General features: G+C 42.4%; 1 protein-coding gene across 1 annotated transcript in view; it reads right to left on the bottom strand.

Moving 5' to 3' along the window:
• Window positions 1–22,860, bottom strand: part of LOC105452909 (bromodomain adjacent to zinc finger domain protein 2B-like) — a 28,300-nt gene that overhangs the window by 3,607 nt on the left and 1,833 nt on the right. The window contains exons 2-23 of the mRNA XM_011694460.1: window positions 19,921–20,148; window positions 19,001–19,186; window positions 18,236–18,401; window positions 17,645–17,891; window positions 17,142–17,415; window positions 16,323–16,711; window positions 16,079–16,153; window positions 15,703–16,005; window positions 15,187–15,461; window positions 14,540–14,621; window positions 11,409–11,993; window positions 7,207–7,272; window positions 7,012–7,056; window positions 5,280–5,333; window positions 3,905–4,103; window positions 3,625–3,744; window positions 2,961–3,534; window positions 2,519–2,738; window positions 1,672–2,437; window positions 1,331–1,612; window positions 731–1,229; window positions 84–429 (exon numbers count right to left, since the gene is read on the bottom strand). Of these exons, the coding sequence (XP_011692762.1) occupies window positions 84–429; window positions 731–1,229; window positions 1,331–1,612; window positions 1,672–2,437; window positions 2,519–2,738; window positions 2,961–3,534; window positions 3,625–3,744; window positions 3,905–4,103; window positions 5,280–5,333; window positions 7,012–7,056; window positions 7,207–7,272; window positions 11,409–11,993; window positions 14,540–14,621; window positions 15,187–15,461; window positions 15,703–16,005; window positions 16,079–16,153; window positions 16,323–16,711; window positions 17,142–17,415; window positions 17,645–17,891; window positions 18,236–18,401; window positions 19,001–19,186; window positions 19,921–20,148 (5,981 nt within the window). The remainder of the gene's footprint in view (window positions 1–83; window positions 430–730; window positions 1,230–1,330; window positions 1,613–1,671; window positions 2,438–2,518; window positions 2,739–2,960; window positions 3,535–3,624; window positions 3,745–3,904; window positions 4,104–5,279; window positions 5,334–7,011; window positions 7,057–7,206; window positions 7,273–11,408; window positions 11,994–14,539; window positions 14,622–15,186; window positions 15,462–15,702; window positions 16,006–16,078; window positions 16,154–16,322; window positions 16,712–17,141; window positions 17,416–17,644; window positions 17,892–18,235; window positions 18,402–19,000; window positions 19,187–19,920; window positions 20,149–22,860) is intronic.

The raw sequence follows: 22,860 nt of genomic DNA, 5'->3' as shown, positions 1-22,860 counted from the left end.
AGCCATTCAACGGACGGGATAAAGGTATCGGGAGCAAGGGCAGCAAAGGACGATTCGGTTAGTAAGTTAGTGCGAATACCCACAGAGGTCTGAGAAGTAGTCAATAGCTGTTTGTACTGATTGGTAGCTTTGAGTGAGACGCAGCGGTTTCGTAGCTTGGCGCAGACCGAGTTTCTAGCTGTTGTTAGACTCACAGCCTTCATGATGCTCTTGTCCCAAGCGATGCTGGCCTCGAGCATGTAGAGCGCCATAGCAAGTTGCGCCGATGTGTGCGCCCGTGCGGTCGCCTCCCGCCAGGTGTTCAGACCCCGTGGCGTCGTTTCCTCTGGCGGCGCAGGCGTCTGGTTATTCTGCTCGGAATTATTCGAATTTGCGTTAGCGGCCGCCGCCTGTTCCGCCTTGAGGGCTGCCAAGTTGGGATCTCCCGTGCTGCAAGATTACCAACGCAAAATTAAAATACAATTAAACTGCAGATCTTTTCGCTCAACAAATTTAATTTAGATGTTAATTGAATGCTTTAAACAGTGGCAATGGAAGACACCATAATTAATCAAATTTTACTTAAGAAGATTCATTTTGTATTTTGTCAATTAGCATTTTTTATACAATTTTCATACGAAATACGCAATCAACTCTTTCTTTTCTCACTGAATGTTGAAAAAATTAAATGAGACAGTTATTATACACAATTATATAATAAAAACAAAGTAATTGAGGAAATTTATCTTACCAAACACCTAAAGGTGGTTTTAAGTATCTTCTTTCTATAGCTGCCTCCAAAGAAAGTAGCCTTTGCCGCGCTTGCTCGACCGCGCTAATCTTTTCCATTTCGTTCAACTTCTCAATTTCCTCGGCTTCCTCAGTTCCCGCTCGCGGCGGTAGCTTCCAGCCTTTGACTTGCATGCTAGCGTTAGCCACTTTGTCTTCAAGCGCCTCCACTTGTTCCAAAAGTTGAGCATCTACTCGTAGCGCAACCTGCTCGCTCCAATTGCTCAGATTATCGGGTCTCGGAATCGGCGTGTCGGGATCGTCCGGTTCCGCTTGCAGTTCCGTTGCGGAGACGTTACCGGGATCGACGTTAATTTTACCGGTAACAGCTAGGAAGGATTCCATCGTCGCCCACGTTGTGCGTTTCAACTCTTTCTCGCGGACGCCGCGAGAATGTAGATGCTCGAGTAGCTCTTGGAACGTGTCGACGTCTGTTATCCTCCACCAACCGTATCTCAGATCTATATAAAGTTACAAAATTAGATACTTGGAAAATACAAGTCATTCGTATAGATGCATACTTTTATTTTAATATTCGCGAATTGATTCGGCTTTCCCCTACCTTTCGGCACCGGTTTGGCTTCACCAGGAGGTGGTAAACCGTGCACTTTCAAATATTCTAGTTGCACCGCCTCATCTTGAGTTAATATCAAGGGCGCCGGGCTGTCGCATCTGTCGTAACTCGGACTAGCGGGCGGTGGGAACACTGGGATTCTGAGCTCGGTCGGCTCGGCTATGCCAAAGATCTGCTTAGTGCTGGCTCCCGGTGTATCGCACGTTTCACGCGGTAGGATGGAGAACCAATTGGGCTCGGCGTTGCTGTTGTCTGAAATAATCGACATAACTAATATTAAGTGAAAATATTGAAGAGTCTGTCTCAGGTAAGGATTTATAGAAACTCACTGGAAATGAAGGAGCCGTTGAGTTCCTTCCCGTTGTGCAGATTATTGATGTGGTTGAACTTGTCGCCATTCGGTATCGTTTCAACGATCTTATCCTCCATCGTTTTCACCACAGGTTTCGTCGTATCTTCGTCCGTCTCCTCGTTCTCCTTTTTCACTTCCTCCTTCATATCGACATCCGTATTAACCTCCGTCTCCTGTTTTATCTCCTCGGACGTGACATTCGTCTTCGCGTCCGTCATTGTACTATCAACGTCGTTGTTTCTCTTCTCCTCCTTCACACCCTCGGAATTCTCCGAGCCGCAATTTTGTACAGGCTCCTTCTTACAATTGACCTCCTCCACCTCGGACTTCACTTTATCCCCGTGAGATTTCATGTCCTCATTCTGCTCACTCGAGTTGTGCTTCTTTTCGTCTTTGACTTCGTTCGGCGTCTCATTTTCATGATTCTCGGACGTTTGATTCGTCTTGCTTTCGCCCTCTTGCTTCACCTCGGGCTTCTCCTCTACCGGCATGTTTTTGTATTTCTCGTCAAGCTCGGCTTGAAGCTCGAGAATCTCCGGCTCGGCGCTCTCCATGGCTTCGACGAAGATACCGCCAGCGCATGCTAATTCCCAATATCTCCTCCAATACCTGTCCTGGCCGAATATATGCGCGCGGAGTTGCTTCGAAGAGCTGTTCAGCTTTTGCAATTGTTCCTCTGACTGCTTCAATAGTTTATCCAATTTCTTTCCCAATTCTTCGCCAGATAAATTCTTGTCCTCCTCCTAGAAACAAGAATTTTTCTTTAAGTATCAAATAAAAATCTCTAGACGAAATTAAGAATAAATCAATGCTCTAGGGCATACCTCTTCTGGCTGAGTGCCTTCACTCTCGTTCTCAGACATGTCTTCTACTTCGTCCTCATGATGAATCTCATCCGGTGTAGGTGTCGTGCCTACGGCAGTGGACGTAGTATTTCCTTCTTCCTCACCTTCCTTCTTCTCGATGGTGATTGTATCACCAATCTTGTTCACAATGACGCCCACAGCTTCCATTCGAATTTTTCGACTGTGTAATTGTCTAAGCCTGCGTAACAAAAAATAACAGACAATATTAACAAAACAATTTCTGAAAAAGCTTAATTTAATATGTAACGAATATTTAACTGATTTAATTTTGTTTTTCTTTTTGTCATATATATGATCTTTAATAAAAAGATAATTTATGACAGCTTTTAATATCACTATTCCGTCAATTTTATCTTTTATCATCTTTTAATCAGTTATTTTTTCAGGTCATCCAACTTACTTTCTGATTTTGGTATCCAATACGAATCTCTCCTTCCTCAGCTGAGCCACCGTCTCGAGGCTACCCTCTATCTGTCTGATCACAGCCTTATTTTGCAGTAGCTCGTTGCAGAGAAAAGCGAGCATCTGCGCCTTATGCGTCGGATTCAACGCTAGGAAAGGCTTGTCCCGCAATCGTTCCGACATCTTCCACGTTTCGTTGTTATGCAAGTGCTCGTAGAACTGCGCGTTCTTTCCCGAGCAGGTCGAAGCGTAATCGCCGCCGTTCTGATGATGATCGGCGAACTTCTTGTCGCGCTCACGCTCAAGGCACACCCCTGTCAGAGCCTTTACTTCGCCGGTTGCGTTCGCGTACAAATAAATTCGCAGCACTTCACTGATGTTGGCGTGAGTGATGTCAGCCTGACGCAAACTCTGACCCAGGCCCGTGGTGTGCCGGGCCGGTTGCGGGATTCCTGGGTCTTCGATGGCACACACCAACAGGTGCGTCATAACCGACAGCATCTCCTCCTCGGCTTCCTCGTCGTTGAGAAGGGCGAGTTGAAGACTCTTCAAGCTCGGTAGCGATTCCATGTCTGCAAAATTAGAACAACAATAATCGATCTCGAATAAAATGACGAATGGTTTTTAATTCTGACAGCATGTATAACAAATTGCGCTCTCACCGAATCCTAAAGTCTCCCCGAAATTGTGCAAAAATTCGAAGACCATGACGATATCTGCGAATGCTTGCCCGGAGAGCTTCAGTCCAGGTATTCTTTTGACTTCTGGCAGTGGTCTGTGATCTAAAATATTAATCAGAATTAGTTGGGGCATTAGTCCGAAACTCTCTTTATAGTCCAGAAATGCACAAACTTGGCGTCCAAGTTCTTAGCTCGCTACGGTAACACAGTAAGGGTAATGTTCTCATCGCGTGATATTAGTCACTCTTTTGTGTTCGCGTACCTGTCAGTTCCATATCCTCCACGGGCTTGCGAATTTGTTCGATCAACTCCATCTCAACTCTCCTCTGTTCCGCCCGCTTTTCCTTCGTCGCTATCCTCTCGGCCCTGGCCTCCAGGCGTTTCTTCTCTTTCTCCTCCATCTTCCGACGATTCTCCAGCGCCCGTACCAGGGCCATGTGCTGTCTCCTTCTCTCTCTCTCCTACAGTCATCGTTCATCATTACGGTAACACGTAACAAAATTAACTGGCGCGCTCATGCAGATAATGTCGAATCAAGACAAAATTGCGAATGTAGTGTATATGGACTTTTCGTTGTGTATTACCAATAAAGCACAATATGTGTGTGGAGAAGAAAATCACAAGGAATTATTTTTTACGAAAATACTACTATTTATTAAACTCAACAAATTTTAAGTGAAAGTAAGCCTTAAATTAAATCTTAAAAAAAATTTGTTTAAGGACGTTATTTTATAAAATTTTGTAAAATTTACAATGTTTCAAATTTATATTAAATTTACATTTTTCAAATATACTTTTGGCAATTTATAAATGTAATTAATTCGAATGTTTGAAGAAATGAGGATTTTAACTCGTGTTATCAAAGTTTTATGCACAGTTCCCGTGATATTCCACTCTATCTAGATATGTCACGCACGGACAACGGACTAAACTCTACAACCGTCCCAAATCTCCACGCATTACACATTACGGACAGTATTGTTAAACGGATGCACCGATAGTCATAGAGAGCAATCCGACGCGTTGTTGGCGAAGAAACTCGCCTTTTTACATTTACAGTGCATGGAAAACCGTGCAGTTTCTATAGCAAACCAGAACTAACGGCCGCCCGAGTTACCCGAAAACGTCTTCCTCAGCCGATTTCGATCAGTCCTAAAGTTTTCAAAAAAAAATCTCGAAAGAAGTTTCTGTCGAACGCGTCGTCAATAACAAAACCAAGCGAGAAATTTTCGGTTACCTAACCACCGAACTCAGAGAGTGCGAGAACTCTTGTGCTTTCTTTTTGCAGGATGTATAAGCTTGTGAACTGCAATGATTTTGTGGAAGCTGAAGCGGGTATACAGATCGATTAAATAAGCGGGCTTATTGCGTTACGGACAAAGGTGCGCGGTATGCTGAACGCGATACGTGTAAACCGCGACACGTGGTCCCGGCACAAGCCGTCGTTAGACCTCTAGAATTGACGCGACCCGACGTCGGAAACTCGATGGGAATGGTAACGCATATAAGCCATTCGTATATGTGCACGCCGCAGTTTGCGATGTAACGCAGAGCCGTTGCGAGTTAGTTGCGAGAGCAAGAGCGCTAAATTCGTTAATGCCGTTTCTGTTAGACGCTAGATTGGGTATGTGACATACCAGCTCGACGGTGTAGAGCATCTCGCGCTGCTTGGTGAGCTCCTGCATGTACATCTGCGGCACAAAACACATCCACAGTCCACTAGTGCTCAAACCGCCCAACACTCAATCTAACAATCTTTCCCTCGCTCACTATACCGTGTAGATGTTCTCTACTTATCTGTCTGCCGATAGAGTTAAATCGTGTCGCGAAATCGGCAGCGCGATCGACCCCTTTCGCGACAGGATTGTTGAGCAATGCGCGGCAGTGTTATGCTGGATTGACTTTTCCGATTTCAAGATAAAGCGAGCGCGATAAGTGATTACGGGATGTTTCATCTTCATCGTCGTTAAATTTCGACTCGTCCAGTGGGACTATCGACGATTTTTTTTAATTAAAAAAATTTAGAATCATCACATGTAAAAACTTTGCAATTTTTATTTATTATGAAATATAAAATGTTCGTTAGCTTTAATATGATTAAATATTTTAGAATACAATTCGAAATGAATTCAAGCTTTTATTAGAGTCTGTTGGAAATTAAAGATTGAAGTTTTGTTTCGAAAATTTTTAATTTGCGAACATTCTTTAATTTTATCGTATACATTTCGATACTCGGATTGACATATTTTCAATAAAAAAATTGAACTCAAAATTCGTTGGATGGTCGTTGAAACTCATTAGAATGAAGACTGAACATCCCGCGTATGATAATGCGATGAATTACACTTCCCCGAAAATGACATATTAATCGCATCAGCAATTTTGCTTTTCCATGTCAATGAATATTGGTAATATAAATAATGAGTTAGAGTTATGTGGAATCGAAACACAGAATGTTAGATTCTTCAAAATGAATATTCTACAATGTAAATTGGAACTTAAATAATCGCTGAAGTGACAGGTAAAATAATAGCATTGCATTCCTCGTATAGAGATACTAAATGTGCATTTAGACACTAAATGTAATTAACTCCTTTAATGTAGTTACTATTCCATAATTGCTGTATTAAACATTAAAACAATACATACGGTTTCCTAGTTTTCGAAAAGAGACACGATACTTCAAAACAATGCAGACATGAATAAATGTTAATGTAAGTACGACGTGCTATTTTTCATGATTGGAATTAATAATGTGCATTTTTTTTTAATGCAAAAAGATCATGATATAGAAGAAAAGAATTTCAATTCTTAAGTAACTTTTACTTTAGAAAATCAAATATTTTTAATTTGAGTTTATATTTCTATATCAATATTTGTGTCAGTTTAAATGAGAAATCCTTTGGAAAAATCACTATGAATGTCTTTACAATGTCGAAGAGCTCGAAATCAGATGTTCCATTCAAACGGAAAGATTGCATGCAAATTATACGAAGTTTTTCGCTACTAGCAAACACCGTTTTCGAGATGCAATAACTGATAAATTCTGTTACGTAAAATATTCCAATTCTATTATGTAAAAATCCGCTTCACGTGTTCACGTTATATAAAATAATTATTTTGCGTACGCTCGTACGCGACAAACAAGGGTATCCTGCCTTCCGATTTGTTCGGATCACTACGTAAGATTAATTCGCTCGGAGTTCGGTCTCATCATAAAAGTAAACAGGGAAAAACGACGAATAAAGGCGATAAAAGTAAAACAGAGCACCTCTACGTCTACGAGAGACAAACTCACGCACACTCACGCTAATCTACAGCGACGAAACGATTGGCGGTGAACAGTTCGTTTTAAGACAAGAAACTCCCCTGCTCCTTCAGCATGACCGCCTGCTGCCTCTTCAGCTCTCGTTCCTGAGAAATTAAAAGACCCTTTAATACAACTGTGGCAACACGGTGCTGCGCGGCGCGGCGCGGGTCGTTCGTTCGCGTATTACATCTAACTTTAGGCGACTCGAGAAGAACGAGGGTCGAGCATTAACATAGTAACGATTGTTGAATTACCTGTTGCTTCCTTTGTTGTTCTTCCAGTCGGATCTTCTCCACCTCTTCCTGCCGTTTTTTCCGTGCCTGCGCATACGCCATACACACGTCACTCGCATCCGTAATCATGTTTATCAAGAGAAAACTTAGGCAATTTTGTTCTCGTACGCGGTACCGCTCGGCATTTACGACAAGAGACAGAAACATTGTTTCAGCGACGAAAATTACTATCCCGTTAGCGGCAATTACTGATAATTAGCTAATTGAAAGTTACCGTTATCCCCCACTGATTTCTCGCAGCGACGATCGAGAGGGTTGCAAGAGCAGAGAAACTATTTTATTACTACAAAGTTCAGTTTTATTTTAATTATACGCCAAACTAAATTATTAAAATATTTCTTGTAATTGTTACTTGACGTTCGTCATTAATTACATTTCAGAAGCGAATTTATGAACATTATCATATGGAATATGTGTCTATAAAAAATGTAGGAGCTGCTTATTTTAAATAATTACAAAATTAATTTTCAAAAACTAATTTTCAGAAATATTCGTCAACTTTGGAAAGTTATATAAAGTTGCATGGAGTGTGAGATTAAAGTTATAAGAATAATGTACACAATTTTTGAGATTTTCTAATTATAATTTTTACCCATAAATATTTTTCTTGTAAAAATGTTCAGCAAAAATTAACGCAATTGATTTCTAAAGCGACCGTCTCGATCTTCGCTTTCCGGATCTAAAATTACGTTTCTCTAGATGAATATAGAAATAGAAATTCTTATCGAAATCGCATTCGGACGAATAGTTAGCTATACAAGTTTTTCATTCGCGGGAATTTATTCTACTTAGGGTTTTAATTTCGTGATATTCACAGTGTAATTGTGATTCGAAGACTACGTGTGGAAAGCGATGTCTAAATAGCGCAGATCAGTGACAGGGATTAAGCACTACTACTCTAAAGTTCGGGGATGTAGCTGGAGAAGTTAGTACGGATGCATTTATATATTTTGATGCCACGTTATTTGTTATTTCGAAGCCGATCCTTCCTCAGCGCAGATTTCCTGAAGGGAAGGCGCGCCGTAACTTTTTAATAATCCACCTCGAATACTTGACTAAACATCGTTGAAGTTCTGATAAAGTTCATTTTGAATTTAAAGAAGGAGCAACCTACTTTTATCAGTTTTTTGCCTTAATACGTCAAAAGTAGAACTACGCTGCAGCTTCGGGATTACAAAAATCGTATCTCTGCATCCTTTTCCGGCGCACTACGCTCATGCTAAAAAATCTAAATCTATTATATCTCTGCTCCGCTAAATATCCATAGTTCACTTTCGTTCGCGTCGATTCGGCGATCCGATTTATTGCGCTCTCGTGGATTTTTTTATCATCGGATATAATGCTAGGCTCATCGTAACAGCCGTGTGAGATAACGCACGCTCAGTTTCTACATACCGATTGCATATTCAATTAGCGCAATAGGTCCTCGTAAAAAATTCCTTGTACAAAGAGAGAAAGAGTGAAAAATAGTAGGCATGCGATTTAATAATATAAAAACCCCACCAAGAAAAAAGTAACGCGTATATAACGCCGAGACAGCAGCCAAGCATAACGAAGACCGACTCGCTCGTGAAAAGATCTGAGAGCGAACTCGACAGCAAGAATACGAATTGAAATAATTATATTTAATTATTATATATAAATAAGAGGAAAGACAGAGAAAGAGAAAGAGAGTCAACTGTGTGAGAGATAATGAGAGAAAGAGAGCGTAAAAACTGTTATTGTAAACCAACACCATTATACAAGATGAACAGTGACCGAAGAGAAGAATACGTGGAAAAAGAGTGAAAAAATCTCAGCCGAGCATGCAAGGAGCCAAGCAATACTCGCCTATGTATGCACATATTATATCAGCGGTACATATATGTACCATCGCTTAAGCCGATAAAATATTAAGGACTAATCGTGTCGTTTCACCTAGGAATATAAAATGTAACAGTAGAGATAATACATAGTAATAAAAATATATATATGTAATATATGTGTATATATATATATTTATTTATATAAGTATGTATATATAAATATGTATATATATAGGTATATATGTATATATAAAGTATATAGAGATGTGTCACATATCCATTACGCGGGGTAATACGTGTGTCGTTTTCGTCCGCAATACAATACGAGAAGAGGTAAAGGTAAGCTCTTGTATATACTCGTGTATAGCGAATAATCGAATACTAGAGACAGGTTCTTCGAGAAGTATGGCATGCTGGATAATCAGGTAGCTAGCTGTTATTTTGTATAGTGACAGGAGAAGCTAGGCACAGGATAGCATTGCGACAGTCGGTTTCACATATTATCGTATAATATTATATCGTGCCTACGTATATCGTCAGCCTTAACGTGCCTCGATCGCAGTGTCGATCTATAGCATCTGGATCCCCGCGATTCTCGATGGACCGCGTTTTTCCGCCGCCAATCTCGGAAAACGCGCCGGCCAGCGAGATCTCGAGAGACGTCGGTGCTTCTTCTTTATAATCTTTCGGCGGATTTCGGATTTCTCACCCGGAAATTTACACTTTATCGGGGAAATTTGACGGATCGTAAACTGAATATAGATTTCGAAATATGCGCTTTAATTCAAATTGAACATGACTTGAGTAAATCAATTTATCTGAGGTGTTACTTTAATTATTCTATTTTCTTTTTCATGAGATATGGATACAGATAATGATGACAAATGTTATTTTTGAAGTGTTACTCTCAAATGAATTGAAAAATTCCTGTGAATCGAAGCAAAATTAATTGTGTCAATTCAGATTAAATTTGTTAATAGAGTCTAATCCAATAATCTCACAATGCAAAGACGAGGTATTTATTTCAGAATAAAATTTGCAAATTTTATATAATTTTTATTGAATAGATCAATTATTCACAATTAATAGAAATAATTTTTTCTATTAATCCTTGAGAAAATACTAAATAAATTTGTTATTTGTCGAAAATAAACTTTCAGAGATAGTATAATAAACGATCGCTGATAATAAAAACAGAATTCCGAAATCCACTTAGCCGGAAGAAATCGGCCACGTTCAACCCTACGAAAGCACGGTGTGGTGAGCATCTATATGCATGTATGTGTATATGTGTGTGTTTACATGTATTTTTTCCGTTCACTACGCGGTAGGAAGTACGCGGGGATGAATTTATGACGCCAGTCGCAGGTTCGTCTCTTCACTTTGGCGATACCCGTTAAAAACTTTCGAGTGCAATAATGAGAGAGCTCGAAGAATCGTGAAACGCTACGACTGGAAAAATATCGTGAATTTTCCGAAGACCGAAGACTTGTGTTCGTGGAAACGTTGGAGACTTTCAGAAACATGGAATTTTATGCGTCGACGTATAAAATATATTTTTTTAAGCTTTGTTTTTTAAGCTTAGCTCGTAGTCCCAAGGCCATTATTTGCTAATAAGACACATTTTGAAAATTTTCAAAATGCTCCAAAAAAATAAAGCAAATTTATAATACAAACAATTATTCTGTAATTTGATATTCGAATTGTTCATGTCCTCTTTGTGACGTTTCTTTTTTATTTTACTTTGTAAACAAGAAGAGAAAAAGTCGATGTATCGATACATTTTTTATATCTTTCAATGAACCGATTTGACGAAATTATTTTACTGTACATTATTTTTCAAAGCAGAGAACGTTGAAGAGACGACGAAGGCTGACGTAAAATAGTAAAATTCGCACGATATTCGTCTGTGGGAGTCACCGGAAGCACTTATATTATTTCACCCCACGCAAACACACGTAGAAGAAACGCGGGCCGCGAGCCGGCGTATACTCACGGAGTAAACTCTTACCTCCGGGGATCTCGTCGCCCTTCTATCGCAAACCGTTTCCGGAACGCGGAGGAAATTAAAGCCAAGGGGAAAGACAGGGACATCCGGAAGTAATAACGACTCACAAGACAATATGACAACACTCATTAGTGAACATGATGTGGTCGATGATGGATCTAAGTGGCGCATATGTCGGGATTATCGAGCTTCGAGACATTACGTGAGGGATAAAATGAGGTATGAAAGAAGGGGGAGGGGGGGGGGGGGAGAATCAGCGGGTCCAGGCGGGCAAGACCGTGGACACAGGGTGATTCGGGTGAGAGGCACGAGGGGAGGGAGGGTTCGGGATGCGTCATACGACATCTTACCTCCAGAAGTTCCTGGCTCTGCGTCTGGGTCTGTGCCTGCTGGGTATTGTCCGGCGGCATGGCCGTGGTCGTCGTGCCGGTCGACGTGGTGTTCGACGACAGGTTCGACGAGGAGGAGATCGGTGTTGTCTGCTGCGTCGGTGACGGCACAAGGCCCGCCGACGCCGGCGGCAGGGTCAGGGTGGGGTAAGGTGGCGGCGGCAGTACCGGCGGCACCACCTGCACCTGCGGAGGCGGCACGACCACGCCAGAGGCCTGCAGGGACGGCGGCGCCGTCGTCGTCGTGATCGCGGTCGTCGTCGTCAACGTTGTCATCGTTACCGGCGTGCAGAACGCGGCCGTGGTCGACGCGAGGGACGACATCGACGGCGGCTTCTTCGACGGCACGTCCTCGACGTCCGCCTGGTGCATCATGTCCCGGTTGCGCCAGCTCTCGGCGATGCTCTCGCGATTCTTCCAGATGGTCGCGACCGTACTGCTCGCCAGACCCAGCTCGCGAGCCACGTCGCTCTTGCTCTTGCCGCGCTCGATCTCTTGGATGATCTTCATTTTCTGCTTGATCGTGAACGCGAGCCGCTTTCGACCCTGTGTTGGTGGTGGTTTACAGGGATGCCCAATATATAATCAATCGCGTTAATCGGGTGGAAGGTGGTCGTTTAGCGACCACGTGCGACCGGTCGTTCTCGCGGTCGACCGGCCGGGGAATTGAGTCGGGTCGATACGCGGAGATCATACGATACGCGAATTGATCGTACATTACTGTATTACGAGACATTACTGTATACAATGACAACGAAGAATATTTCCCATGCAAAATATTATATTAAAGAATATCTCTTCTCGAGATTAAGACGTAAGATTTACAGTGTATCGCTACTTAATATTTTTTTCACGAGAATAAACGAAAAACAAAGCTATCGGTAAATTAATTTTATAGTCGCATTATTGTTATTGTTCGCACGAACGACCTTAATAATCGTGGTTTTATGAACTCCGCGTACCACCCTTAAAAAGACTAAAATATGTGTAATTTCGATAAAGCCAATTTTTAATACTATAAGCACATAAAAGCGGTTACCATTTAAAACGAAAAGAGAAAACACGCGACATACTTGTTGACTATTTATGAAGATATTAAATAATAATGCAATAATTTTCTCTCTCGACTATTTCTCGTAATGTTGAACACAATATAATAACACAATACTGCACACATAACAAAATAAAAATTCGCTCTTAATTACATCGATACCTTGCTAAATTACGTCAATCTTAGCTCGTCTAACAACGTAATGTGCACCGATAATGTACATTCGCTTCGTATTTTCGTTCTCTACGTCCCAGGGCGAGAAAAAAAATCGATTAGGATCGGTTATATACGCTCTGGGCATCCCTATTTCGCGTTTTCCACTACATGTGAGCCCACGGTGTAGCTACAGTTACTACACTATTGTGTCGTCTGACGTCTCCTTCTATTCTTTCAAATTGCACGGGCTGTGTGTGTATGTTCGGGCCAGTGATGTGCGTGTGGATGTGGAATGCGTGTGTGAATGCGAGGAAACATGAACGAACGAGTGACAGTGATTGAGGGGGACAGGGTGATAATCTGGCTTGCGCGAGGATTCCGATGGGGGTATAGTTTGGAGGACTATCACAATGGATGGACTTTTGAAATTTCTACAATCGCGCGGCCTCTATTTCGCCGAGGTTTTCGCTCGCGCAGAGAAATTTCCAGAATAATGTCGATCCTATTGAACACATGTTGCAACATCGAGACCGTATTTTGCAAAATGTAAATTAAAATTAAAAATTTGTCTTCGATTTCATCTCGGAATTCGAGTTGAGGACCGGTAGCGAATGAAAGATATTTGTGAGCAATGTGATTATTCTTCCTTTAATGTGTACTTTATATCTCTTTTAAGCTTTTAAAATTTTGCATAAGCTGTAATAATATCTCACATGATCAAAAAGGTACAAATAATCGTATATTTTGTACCTAAAAATGTGCAATCGGCTGAGTACCCATTAAAGAGAATATAATTTTGATCGAAAGATGAAATTTCAGATGATACGATTCGTCCATTACCTTTTATAAGCACCAAAGTGCTTCTGTGTCACGTAAATTTTCCGTTGTCAAAAACAATTCTTAATGAAAGGCAATTATTTATCTCATTATCCAACGGCACCGACAAAAATGATGGAAAACAAAATGTACTGGCGATATCTCTGTTTACAGCGTACGTAAAAGCATCAACAGTATCGATTGAGAACACATGGAATTGTTTCAAAACAGATCTCGGTGTATGAAATGTATCGAATATCGCGCAAAGAATTTTGGAATTTAAACCAATACTGGCATCCATATTAATTTATTCACGATTCTCGCGTTCGTATCTAAAAAGAAAAAAAAAGAAAAAAACTGAAAACTCGGCGCGTGTATTTTGGCGTATGCGAAAAAGAAATAGTGGATCGTAAAAGGAATAAAACCTTCATTCCTCTCATCAGATAGCTCTCGAATGCCAGAGTAGTTATTTTTTCCGTTTCATTTTTTTTCTCCTTTCTACAGTAGTTGCGTTTGTTTAATAAAAACGAAATCGCGACTACGCTCAATATACACTCAACGGTTTTTATCGAAAATGATTGAACACAATAATTTTTTTAGCGAAATCAAAACGAGTAAAAAAATCAAATAGGGCGGGTAGAGAGAGAGGGGGGGGGGGGTTAAGGTGGGAGGACATGCTGGGTTCTCCTGTCACTATCGCTAGCGGTTGTTGGTTGGCTATGGGTGTCTCGTGTATTCTGGGACATTAAGAGGTTGTAAGAGGTTCATTGGACGTATATATAGTATAAGAAAAGAGTTTCTCTATACAAGAATATTCATTAAAAAAAAGTTGTATATAATATGTATATATAGACAGACGTATATATATACGGAGATAATATATATATGTATATATATATATGTATATAAATACGGCACACACAGAGAGCATGCGACACGCACGACAGGTGGACAAAATACAAAAAAACGTAGGTATCCCAAATAGAATAAGAGAACAGTTTTTTGTGTGAATGAAACAACGAGATCGAGAACAAACGTGAAGGAAATTCGGTGGTAGACGTCGACTTACCTCGAGCAGCTGCTGATTCCTGATCTCCCGTTCTCGCCTCACGGCTTCCTGTCGTTCCGACTTCTCTTGCTCCTTAATAAGCCTACAATGAGAGTATCATTAAGTTCACATAATACCCGTGCGATAAAAAACGCTCGAACAAATCATTAATCAAGGGTTGCCCGTAGCAACTTAGCTACAAATTTTATATACGAACGCTCGAGAGAACTCGAGTCCCGAATTAACATAGCGCGATCCGCGACGTTTCGCTTTTAGATATTATCGCTCGATAACGTTTACGATTACGCGCATGCGATAATCTTACGGCGAGAAATGATAGATACGCATAATTGAACATCAACATGTCGTAATCGCGAAACATCGTATTAAGCGATAAATTCCAGTGAGCAAATAAAATATCTAAAACTGTTTTCACACAGCGGCGAGATTAACACCTCAATAAACTTTGTGATTTATTTGACTATTATCGGCAATCGACCATTATCGTCAACTAATTTTATGAAGTGATCTCAACGTTAAATAATAACCTGCGCGCACGTCGGTCCTTTCCTTTTAACGTACGCCAGCGACATTATTTAATACTTTTCAGAAACATATTTGATTTAAGCAGTAATCAACACATATTCGAGTGAGGGAATGGATCTTACCTAGCTTGTTCTTTATGTCGTTGCGCCTCTTCCTTCGCGAGTTTCTTCGCGTAAGCCAGCTTGTCCCTCTCGTACTGATTGTTCGTCCGTGCGTCTCTGAAGCCACCGACCGCTCTGAGCTCCTCCAGTCTTCGCGCTACCTCCTGAGCACCGAGTCTGACGAATTCGGCCTCCGCTAGACCCATCGTCGGCTGTAGGAATTCCCCAACCAACGGACGGGAGGAAAACGAAAAATTGGCGGTGGTTAGCTCAGCTGGATTCTGATGCTCCAGAAACTGAAATAGGAGAGCGATCTCTTCTTGAAAGAGGACCCGGCAATTCGATTGATCTAAATTTCGTCCGGTACAATTGTGCTATTTCCTCATTACCGCGGCGTAGGGATATGACGATAATAGCGAAAGAGACAAGCAAAAGAGAAATAGAAAGTTTAGCAAGGTACTTCGAACTTTCTAAAACTTCATGCGAATCACTTTTGATAACACCAACCATCATCGGTCGTAATATGTTGCAACCAACCTTCACCAGATCGGGACTGCTCCTAAAAGTTTTCCCGCAGGGGCTGTAATACGACACGTCGCCTTTTATCACTCCCGTCTTTCCCAGTCCCTTGATAACCGTTTCACGCTTCCAGCCGCGCTCTAACGGCATTTGAAGGTCTCTTTCGCTGGGCTTGAGCTTTCTCCTCTTCGCGCTGGGTGTGCCATCCGCATTGTCGTCATCGGTATCCGTGACGACGTCGGTGTTGCTGCCGCTCTCGCTGGTCACGTCCATGTTACTCTCTTCACCCGAGGCCTCCAGCAACTTGTTTTTCATCTTCTCCTGCAAAGATTTCTATATAGGGAGAATGGTTTTAGTGCGAAATCATATATAAAAAAAAAAAATAAAAACGAACATGGCTCCTCGCCCACGAAGCACGAATTGGTCGAGGTCGCTTCTTCTTCTGTATCTTCGTTAGCAAGTGATAGTACTTTAACAAAAGATAATCGTAAAGATGTGTGGAAATTAGATAAGTACAGAAGTCAGAATAAAAAAAATATAATGCTCTATCAAAATACAATGTAATTATAACTCGTTAAAATGAATACTCGTACGATATAAAAGGATGTTTCTCACTGGGGCTGGTGACCGGATTTTACCTGGTTCTTATCGTCGCTCTGGCCAGTAGCGACGGAAGCGTGCAATTGAGCCGCCAGTATATTCGATCTCAGCAACGACACTTGGTGAGACAATGGCACACTTGGATCCAATGTCGGGGTGGGTTTAATCCCCAGAGCTCTGCTTTGGGCCAGCAACGAGGCGACCGTGTTCTTCTTAGGCTTCGATACACCGCGGCCGAGGTTTCGCGGCCTACCGTCCTTGTGGTGGGTGGCCGAGCTCGCGCTCTCGCTCTCCTCGCTGCCGCTACTCGGCCGCTGTGGCGAGTCCGCGGCCGCGAAGAGCTGCGCCAAGGAGGGACTAGGCGACGCCGGCATCGGCACCGAATTCTGCGGCACTCTTCTCGGCTTTGGTCCGGGCTTTCGTCTCGCTGCGATAAAGTTTTCCTTATCTTAATCACGAAATTTTCAACAAAATTGATTTTTCGGAAATAAAGACAAATTTTTGCTACCGAGACTGAAATTCTCAGATTAAGTACTCGCTTGTGTGTATAAAGTTTTGACGAATTTTGAAAATGGTATAGATAAGGATTTGGAAACACCAGAGTGTTTCCTGATTTGACAATTTGTGTAATTTTACTTTAATTTGATTATCTCAAAGATCTGATTTTCTATCTAATTTTAAAAAATATGAAACTTTAAATGAGCTATAGTGTGCGTTTGCAAAAATGCTTTTAACTTATTTTGTTTCACGAGCAATCTCTCTTCACTGAATAAACACGCGCGGCGACGTTTACGCCACAACGGCTTTAAAACGGTAGCAAATGGTAATGCCGCGCGCGCAGTTGCTGCTATACTTACACGTTCGATCGGAGGCAAGTAACGATTGGCTTAAATTACTGAGCTGACTGAGCGGCTGACTACCAGAAATCGGCGAGCTACTGCTCGTCGTTGCAGGCTTCAGGGAGAGATTTAGGGGCGCGTCCGAATCGTTGATGTTGTTGTTCGCGTTGCTGCTGCTGCTGCTGCTAGTGTACGTCGGCGGCGCCGACAGAACGGAGCCGTTCGTTGAATGTGCCGGCAGTTTGATTACCTCTACTCGATCCACCGAATCTCTGTACTCGTTCGAGTCGGTCTGAGGAAAGACGGAAACGGTTTACATGATATATACCGCGCGCTACAGATTCGTAGAGTAAAATTGTAATTTGTGAGATTAGAGAAGCAAATTTAATTCCAACAACTGAGTATCAATCAATGTAAATATTCGTCGAAACAAGGAATAAAAAGTAATAAATGTTGGTTTGTAATTTTATGCCTAGATGCTTCGAAATTGCGATGAGCAGCAACACGTGCACTGAACGTACCCCCGTGCGATTATATTTCCTCGGTTCTATCATTAGCGATGAGGACGACGTCGTGTTCGTCTGATGGGCGCTAAGGGTAGGGACGGGCGGCGGGTGTACGCTGACGCTGGGAGTGTCCAAGGATATTGTCTTCTTCCTGCCGCGGTTCGTCGTTCCAGGAACCTTCGGACCGACTATACTCGACGTATACTTGATAATCTCCGTGTCGGGAGGTAGGCGAACACCTCCCAATATACTGCTAGGATCACTAGAGAAAACGTCGCTGTGAAATTACTTATTCTTCACGGCAGCTGAAGTAGTAGATTAAACTGCGTAACGGCGATAATCGGGCAATGAGGTTCACGAAAATTTAATTGTACTGACACCTCAAAATCTGAGCTTACACATTTACACATTCTAACTCAATTGTATAAATCATGGAGCGTCGCGAGAGTGTCTACCGTGTAATTGAATTGATATATTCACCTTCCTTCCTTCGCAGAACTGTCGCGATAGGGGAAACGACAGCGTGAAAATACAATTTTGCAGCGAGTTAAATAAGCGCCAGCCTTGTGCATTTAATATAGGCGAAACGAAGTAGTAATCCCTCACCTGACGACGTTCGATTGCGAATTTGGCGTGCTGCTGACCGGGGTGCTGTGATGAGAGGACGTCACCGTTGGTGGTTGAGTGGACACCGGCAGGCTGCTGCTCGTCATGCTTGGCGTCGTTGAGCTACTACTGCTAGCTAGTGTCTTGTGACTCTTGCTTGACTTAGCTGCTCGGCCGCGAAAACATAAACATAATTGTATATACATCCACGAGTCCTCATCCTCTGATATTGGATTATCGTCGGAAAAACATCCCCGCGTTCGTCTCCAATCCAAAGACCGCCAAGACTGTCAATTGTTACGGAAGTAGGTTCATAAACTTTCAACGGTCTCAAGTTTCTACCTCATTAACAAGTAACTTCGTTCAACTCGAAACTTGGGGGAGAAACTTTCAAGTTATATTATAACTTCAAGTATAAATAAAAAAATGTATAAAAATACACGAAACTCAAACACCTCACTCGCAAAATAGAAAATAATTATAGCGATAAAAGCCACGTATATATAACTTGGACAAATTTAAAAAATATAAAAATACCATGAAAAACAAAAGACATGAAGTAAAAATCGTGCCTCACGTCGTCAGACGACTCTTTTTAAAACGTTTAGCGTTAAAAAAAGGAGAGAAAACGATTAAAAATATACCGGCTATCCCGAGCGACGTTGTTATCTCGAAAGGATCGGCGATCGAGGATTAAGCGTACGGAGCGCGAGCGCGTTTCTCCGAGCATTGCACCATGCAACATTGTCGACCGTTGTTACTTACACTTACTGGACTTGTGGGACGAGAGGGACGGGGGATTAAGTAGAGAGGCGGGATAGGGTGGCAGGAGGCTCTCGGCACCGGGCGGAAATCCTGGGAGTCCTGCCGCTCCTTGTAGCCTCGCGAGGTAGTCTTGCGCCGCCAGATGAGAGGCCATTGTCCACCATGCACTGGCTGCTGGATTGATGCCTGCAACACGAGCGTACGATGTGTACCTCCGGTAAATCCGTCCTAGTCTATAAAATTCGATCTCGAAACGCGGCTCAACATCGCTCGATTGTCTGGGGGGGGGGGGATCTGGATGAGCCAATGGGAGAGATACAACAAAATAACTTGGAGAAAGAAACGTCGTTGTAAATCAATTCGCAGTCTCTAAAATCAAAAGATGCGTCGCGTAGAAAGGTCTCTATCTTTTTGATTGGAATCGCAGGTAAACTGGAGTGCGTGTATATAAAAAAAAAATTTTAATCACTTTAATTTGCTTAAACTGATCAGTCTTCGCGTGAATAAAGAAACTGTAATCGTATCGTATTGATTGTCATACGATATTTAGCAAGCCTCTCAAATATCTAACAATTCGAGAATCGTATAACTATGTACTCGAGTGTTTATCGTATTGATTACAGTAGAGATTTGGAAGAGCAATTTCGACCGCTGAACATAATATGATGACACTTCGCTATGTTTATTCGATACAATCGCGTTCGATATTATAGTCAAGCAATATATGATCTCGAATTATCACGAGAATAGGCTTGCGAAAAACATGCTTCCGACGAGAAGCGACATTAATTTCAATAACGTGCAGTGTAATCATGATAATCGATAGGACTTGAGAAAGTCGCATAAAAGAGGATCGAGTATATAAAAGACGGGGGAGGGGGAGGGGGTGAAGAGACAGATTTGACGGAAAATTTACTTACCCAGACTCGCAGCTTGACTGGCGGCCACGCTGAGCGTACCGAGGCTGCTGTGGGGGTACGGGGACGGGGGTGGCGCCGAGGCTGGTGTGTGGCCCCCGAAGCCGGGCGCTGAGCCCCCCCGGCCCAGAATAGCGTATGCCGAGGGCAAATGGGGGGCCCCCAGGCCATAACCACCCGGCATCCCGCCGAAGAGCGACGACGCTGCGCTGTCGCCTCGAGGCCAGTATGCTAAAATTAAAATCGGGGAGACCGTTATGAATGAGCGCAAATCCGCGAATTTGGCACGTACCGCTTGCGTAAGCCCCGCGCGTCGATGAGTGACGCACGAGCCAACGACGCTGTCTCGAGCGGTCGCGCCGATATTCCAAGCAAAAATAAAGTTAATAAGAACGACGATATGTTGTTTATTCCACGGTAGATATACAGCATGCCCCCCCCCCCAAAAAAAAACGTTCTATTTTTTAGCGGTATCTTCCTGATTGTAGAGGATTTCCTCTGATATTCGACCTCAAGAAGATACTTTATGTAGAGAAATGTCGTACTTTTGATCATACTCAGTTCATTCACTTTTTTGTAGATGAATACAGGTTATAGAGGAATATACTTCATATAAGATTTCTTGTAAGATTTTTTCTTAGAGGAAATGCTAAGAAGAATTTCCCACTTGCAAGTAGAACAGGTTTTTTTTTTGAGTGGGGAATAGAACGGAAATGACTTCGAATCGTTGATTTTCTTTCTTGTTTCGCAAAGTATAGACAAGTAATTCTATAATTCATTTTTATTGTATATATATTAAGTTTATTTTATAGCTGTAGATACATACAAGCAGACTACTCTTCTCAGTTGCCGCAAATAATTCATACAACTCTATTCTCTACGACGCGGTGACTATTTGTGCTTTGTGTGTGGAATCTAATTCTGCATTACTCTATTCAATGGTGATCCCCTTCGATTTTGCAGTGGGACGAACAGTGCGACAACTGGTTTTGCATAGACTCATGCCGATGCCTAGCCGTACCGAAGCGCGTACATCGAAGCCTGCCCGCGGCGATTTTGAGTAAATTAATTAATTACCCGGGAGCAACGTGCACGCCATTTGTTTACGTGATAATGCCGCACGTTAGAGTAATAACGCTAATTTATATCGTCGTTCTATCGTGCGACGGAATACATTTACGCGGCGTTCGCGGAAAAATCGAAATGGGCCAGGCACGTGAATCTCGCGCGCACAATGAATAAATACATCGCTCATCGGGAAATGATTTCGTTACAAATGCACCGTAAATGTTTGCGAACGGCTCGAGATTGTTAAACACGTCGGCGATAATTTGGCGAAATGTTATTTCCGCGTCCGCGCGCCGCGAAATATTTTGTATATATTCCGAACGAAACGAAAGTATACGTTATTTGCGACGCGAGTGCGCGCGAGTACAAATTACGTGCTTCATCAAATTATGAATTACTTTTTTTTCCCCTCATAAATCACACTTCGCGCAAGGGGCGTCCAAATAAGCTTGAGAGGTATTCCTGGGATTTTCTTAACAATCCCGCAAATTAAAGCCTCCACCCAAATCGCGTTATCGCGTTTACCGTTATGCGCGTTAATAATAACGACAATGAAGCGCCCTGTAACGCAGGAACGGATAAATGATGTAATTAAGTGCATGCATGTGTGTTATAATTTTAGAAATTAAGCGCATGTGTCCGACGCACACACAAACGCGACGGAAATCAATTCGCGGATGCCAAAAATTCATCACGATATTATCAGTCTTACCGACATTAGCAAAATCTAATAAGCGATTTCGTTAAGAGATCATAAAACCACAAGCTAGACATTTAAATACAAGTTTTAATTGTATTTTCTTCTTGTCGTCGCAAAACGACGTTTCATTTCCGGGAGAAAAGAAATTACGATATTTTAGAAAGAGGCCAAAAGAATTCTTATAGCTGAAAAAATGTGCGACTTTTTAACTCAATTGTGCAATTTTTTTTTTCTAGAAGGTTGAGTTTTATGAGCGAATTGTCGTTTAAGGAAAAAGAAATCCAATCTCGCGATCCTACGATGTTGATTTTGCGGGCAGTTGTACCCGATCGCTCACGTCGTATTCGCACAATTTATTGTTACGAATGCCGGCGCAAATGTACCGTTGATTTTCTACGAGTGCGACGGCCTTGAGCAAGGCCGTGGCATTGAAATCCGAGCGCCGCTTTAATTTATACCGGTCGTTGAACTCCGTACTCCGGCTTATACGACTGCTTCACCCAGTGAAGCAGCCATCGCCGCCGTTGTAGCCGCATAATGGTTTACGTGCATACGCACGTGTTTACAATGCACCGCCACGTGAATACGGTGAATGAGACACGCGGGATCAAAGTTTCATTCGTCATCGATTTTCTACGGTCTTTAAAAACGTTCCGCACGCGAGAGCCGTCGGAAACCGGGGAGAAACGAGCGTTTGATATTTTTTTACGAGACGTTAAAAATTCCTTTCTCCCCCCCCCCCCCGCGCTCCTCCTCCTCCACTCCTTTATTTATCTCCCTTTTCAACGGGACCGTTCAGCGCGGCCCGTAAGTAAATCGCGGACCGAGAAATCAAGTTGGCGCAGTTCCAAAAAATGTCGATGTGTCAAGAGAGAGAGAACAAGATATATATATACATATATATCCGATAACCACGAGAGAAAGAAAGTAGCCGAATGATATTCGCGAGAAGGTGTTAATCAATAAGCCGTATACCCTCTTCACGCTCTTTTAATTCACTAAGCCCCGGCGTTCGTAATTTCATTCACCGTCAATTTCCTGGATGCCACACAATATAGTTCGCGCATATAACACCGCGGTGCTTCTGACCTCGATTGTGTGTCCGCGGCGCATGGCCGGCGCGGCGCGACCCTGCAATAACGCGCGCGCGGAACAATTTTCTTTTCTTTAATGAC

This window comes from Wasmannia auropunctata, unplaced genomic scaffold (assembly GCF_000956235.1).
Source record: "Wasmannia auropunctata unplaced genomic scaffold, wasmannia.A_1.0 LD336026.1, whole genome shotgun sequence".
NCBI classification, from domain to species: Eukaryota; Metazoa; Arthropoda; class Insecta; order Hymenoptera; family Formicidae; genus Wasmannia; species Wasmannia auropunctata.
This window is presented reverse-complemented; position numbering and strand designations above follow the sequence as displayed.